Source organism: Triticum dicoccoides, chromosome 7B (genome assembly GCF_002162155.2).
Source record: "Triticum dicoccoides isolate Atlit2015 ecotype Zavitan chromosome 7B, WEW_v2.0, whole genome shotgun sequence".
NCBI lineage: Eukaryota > Viridiplantae > Streptophyta > Magnoliopsida > Poales > Poaceae > Triticum > Triticum dicoccoides.
The window spans coordinates 760940417-760944803 of NC_041393.1; the positions used below are offsets into that span (position 1 = coordinate 760940417).

Here is a 4387-nt window from a genome sequence, read left to right on the forward strand (position 1 = left end):
CAACCAATGTTATTTCATGACTACATAGGATTGCCAACCTTAGAATACGGTTAGTACGACCCATTTCAAATATGCTAGTTTTTTTTTCATTTTTCCAAATTTGTAGAACATATTGTATATTATAATTATACATATAATTGGAAATATATATTCATTTGAGACTCTGCAGTCCGAGGGCACACCAGGGTCATTTTCTTCATACATATATTTATATTTATTTTAAAATACATATTTGTTTAGACATATATTTATATTTATTTTAAAATACATATTTGTTTAGAAAACACATAAACTTTATTAAAACGCATGAACACTTTTAAAACAACATACAAATTGAAGCATGATCACTTCAATGTATAACATGAATATTTAATTAAAAAACTCGTAAATGCTTTGAACATATATGATAATTTTTGTAAGTATACATATTTTCTAAAATTACTTTATTTTTTATTTAATATGCAAACACTTTTTAAAATTATACATATAATTCATAATTGCAGCCCACGAGCACGTATGTTATACCCTCCTGTTTGTTTTACTCTAGTCGCTGGATCGAAACTCCATGTGCATAACTTTTTAACCGGATTGCAATTCTCAATTTATGTTATTTAATCCAAGGATATAAAACTTCTGTATGCACATATGTCAGAAAGTTTACTTTGGGCCGGTGGTTAGCAACGCACGCGCTGTGGTAACCTGTTCGAATCCTTCGGTGGTCTATTTTTCATTGTAATAAAATTTGTGATGTATCATGCACCTGGCACGGGCCTTCTTAATAAAAATCCACAGGGGTTTTTGCAAAAAGAGCAACCCTCCTCCATGCTGTCATGCCTCGTCACCGTCTTGGCTGTATAAAAATGAGATTTGCACCGTATTTACACACCAAAGTCAAATTCTTACACCACTTTAATGTATGCCACAAATTCTAACACTAAACTGACCATTTACGTCAAGTTCTAACATCACCGGTGTAAAAATACATGCAATCTCGGGCGGCAAGGTCAACAACCGCGATGGCCCACAAATAATCGCTGCGCACACCAACACGGAGGCTACACCCGTTACGAAAATTTGAAACGGCATTCTACATCTACCACACATTTCTACACGATGAGCACCCAAAATAATACACGCGTGCTGGGCCCTAGGCAGCCGCACTCCCTAGCCATGCTCTAGGGCAAGCCCTGTTTGTCCATGGACAAAAGCCATGCCGCTAAGAGCATCTTCACCCATGCCCCCAAGACGCCCCCAGAAGCCTTTTTTTATCACCGGCGAGTAAAAATTCTTTCGGACGCAACCTCAGAGTCACGTTTTTCGCTGGATCAGACGAAAATCACGACCGGCGCTCGCATGGGAAACCCAGCAAACCGGGATGCAGCTGGGGGCGCCGGCGCTATATTTTAGCCACGAAAGGCCCACCATCAGCCTCTAATCTCTCTCTCTCTCCTTTTCTTGGCTAGGCCCACCACGTGAGTCATGCAAAAAAAGACAACGCGGAGAAGCCGCAAGCGGCCGGCCCCGGCGCCCGTCGCGGGCCCTGCGTCGCGCCTCCCCGGAGCAGCTTCACGCCGCCGGCCCCGCGCCACGCCTCCCGGAGCAGATTCACGCCGCCGGCCCGGTCGCCAGTAGCCAGCCCTCGCAGGCCTCCGTGCGCTACCGAGCCCGTCACCGGAGCAGCTCTCTCCTCCACGGGCGGCCCCGGCCCCCGGCGGGCCGGCCACGGGTGGCCCCGGCCCCGAGCATGGCGACCACGGCCAGCCCCTAGCGGCCCCGGCCCGGAGCCACGCACCGGCGAGCGCAACCCTGAGCCTCACACAGGCACGACACGGCTGGCGGCGACAAGTCGGCTCGAGCGCGCGCGGCTGGCGGCCACGGGCACAACAGCAGGGCAGGCGAGCGAGCTAGCGCTGCGAACAGCTGCGGCGTCCGCAGCACCGTCTTCACGAAGCACCCCGACAGGGTGCAAACCTCCTCCGCCGCGGCAACATCTTGGTATGTGAGCGCGGTGGCGATGACAACGTCCGGCTTGAGGGTGTCGATGGTCTCCATGGCATACTCGAGGACGTTGACGTGGGCGGGGATGGAGTGGCCGGAGCCGGCGAGGCGGGCCTCGAGGAACGGCAGGGAGCCGTGGTGCCGGACGGCGCCGTCGGCAAGGAGGACGACGCGGTCGAGCAGCTCGAGGGTGCGGAAGCCGGGCTGGTGGATGGTGAGCACGACGGTCTTGCCATGCGCGGTGGCCATGTCCCTGAGCATCTTGACAATGTGCAGTGCGGAGCCAGAGTCGAGCCCGGACGTGGGCTCGTCCAGCAGCAGCATGGCCGGGGATGCGGCGGCCGGCGCGACGAGCGCTGCAGCAGCTGGCGAGCGAGCTAGCGGACGCAGCGGCCGGCACGACGAGCCAGTGAGGCGGCCAGGGGGGCGAGCGACGGGGCGCGCCTGGGGGCTCCAACCGCTGGGAAACTTTTTCGCCCAAGACCAAAATTAGTGCCGGCAAACATTCATCCAGTGGAAAAATCGCTCCTGGGAAGGCACAACGGCTGAAGATGCTCTAACTACGCAGCCGCACTCCCTAACCTACGCATGCACAAAAGTTGCTAAAAAAACGCATGCACAAAAGAAAACCTATGCCAAGAGTATTTGAGAGCGTCGACACCCTTTGTTCTTCGTCATGTGCTGATATGTCTCACCTTTTTTTTTGAGCAAATGATATGTCTCACCTAAAGCAAGACGAGAGGAAGTCTCGCTAAAGGTGAGCTCCATATTGGGCCGGCCCATCGCGCAACTTACCACTGGCCACATGCCATATTTTTTTAAGGGGAAAAGAGAGCTCTTTCATTCATTCATAGCAAGTTTACAGTCATTCTCAATTACATGAAAGACATTTGGTGGAACATTCTGCAGTATATAAAAATCTCCATAAGCTCTAGCATTAGCTGCTATCTCATGTGCTGCCACGTTGCACTTTCTTTCAATTTTACTCACCATGCACAAACTGAACTCCCGCATTAGAGTCTTTGCTTCTTCATAAGTAGCCCACCACTTAGTGTTGTTTCTTTCTTCTGCATTCACAGCCGCAACGACGGCAACATAGTCTGATTCCACCTGTACCTGAACCTTGTTTATATTTCGCAAACACTTGAGGCCCACAGAAGAGCGTTTCATGGGAGGCTGAATCCGGGCGGGACTTGCACGCTGAGCCGTTTCGACGAGGTCGGTGGAGATGTCTGGCTCAGGGCCCGGTTCGCCGATCTTGCCGATGAAGACGTGAATTCCGCCAAAGGGGACCCGGTACCCGTACTCGATTGAGCCGGCCTCGGGGCCCCAGCCTGCATCGTTGATGTAGAGCTTGCCGCGACGACTCTTGGTCATCCGGCCCGCCACGTATTCTTTGAGTCCTTCAAAGCTGCCCTTCAAGAACTCAAAACCATCGTGCGATAGCCCCACGGTGGGCGCCAACTGTCGTGGAAATATCACGTCAGATGTCCTCGTGTAAGGACTTAGTCGTGGAGCCATCGCGACTGCTTAGCTTAAAGGGGTTAAACCGGACTAAGGACACGAAGGATTTTTATACTAGTTCGGCCCCTTCGATGAAGGTAAAGGCCTACGTCTAGTTGTGATGGGATTATTGGGGTCTCGCTAACCAGGGAGCTAAACAAGCTATGCCTGGCTATCGAGTTGTCTTTCTTGTCCTTAAACCGCCGCCGGGTTGTCCCCTTATATACACGGGTTGATGCCCGGCCGGTCTACAGAGTTCCGAGGCCGACTCATACAAGTGTCCGGCTCGGTCTCTCCTTTCCTCATCTTACAACACAAGTTACATGACTATCACGGTTTACCACTATGGGCCCTAATCCGCCTTTGGGCTCCGGTCCTCTAAGCTTCATAGTAAAGCACCATCTTCTGAGGCTCCATGGGCTTCAATATATTTGAGAGTGAACCGGCCCCTCCTGCCGCCGCCGCTAGGGCGACGAACGAAGGGAAGGGGAGCGAAACTTCTCTCTCCAGGCGTATCACTTGGTGAGAAGAAAGAAGAAACGGAACTGCCAAAAGTATTTTCTTCGTTTCACAAACATAAAAAAACCTGGGAATTGCTAGAAATCAGCCAGCTAAATTTTTCATTTGTGGTAAGTCGATTTCTCAACTGTTGGATGCGAAACCAAAGGCCCAGGATGCTTGTTCAACCTCCATCTCCCCTTGAGCCGCGAGCCCCCTCCGCTGCGTCTGCTTCTTCCTTCCCTCCGGCGAGCCCCCCTGAAAATCGACTGATCCAAAATCGGATCAGTGGACTGAAGTATAGCTAAACTCAAAAAACTTGAACCACACACACATCACCCACCACTCCTCTTTGCCCACCCACCTCAACTCCACACGGGTTGCTCCA

The 4387-nt window shown here is 51.4% G+C and overlaps 1 protein-coding gene across 1 annotated transcript; it reads right to left on the bottom strand.

The window, feature by feature from the left end:
* Nucleotides 1-1764: 1764 nt before the first annotated feature.
* LOC119339729 (ABC transporter G family member 23-like) lies at nt 1765-3012 on the bottom strand. Its single transcript, XM_037611675.1, has 2 exons — nt 2878-3012; nt 1765-2466 (listed from the first exon to the last, which is right to left on the bottom strand). The coding sequence occupies exons 1-2, from the start codon at nt 3010-3012 to the stop codon at nt 1765-1767; spliced, it is 837 nt and encodes a 278-aa protein (XP_037467572.1).
* Between the last annotated feature and the right edge of the window lie 1375 nt (nt 3013-4387).

What these genes read in the sequence shown, in the direction of transcription:
- LOC119339729 (XM_037611675.1), bottom strand. Translation starts at nt 3,012, where the DNA reads ATGCGGGAGTTCAGTTTGTGCATGGTGAGTAAAATTGAAAGAAAGTGC. An exon ending in TTCCACCAAATGTCTTTCAT is followed by an intron (nt 2,467 to 2,877) that starts GTAATTGAGAAT and finishes TGGGCGAAAAAG; the next exon opens with TTTCCCAGCGGTTGGAGCCC.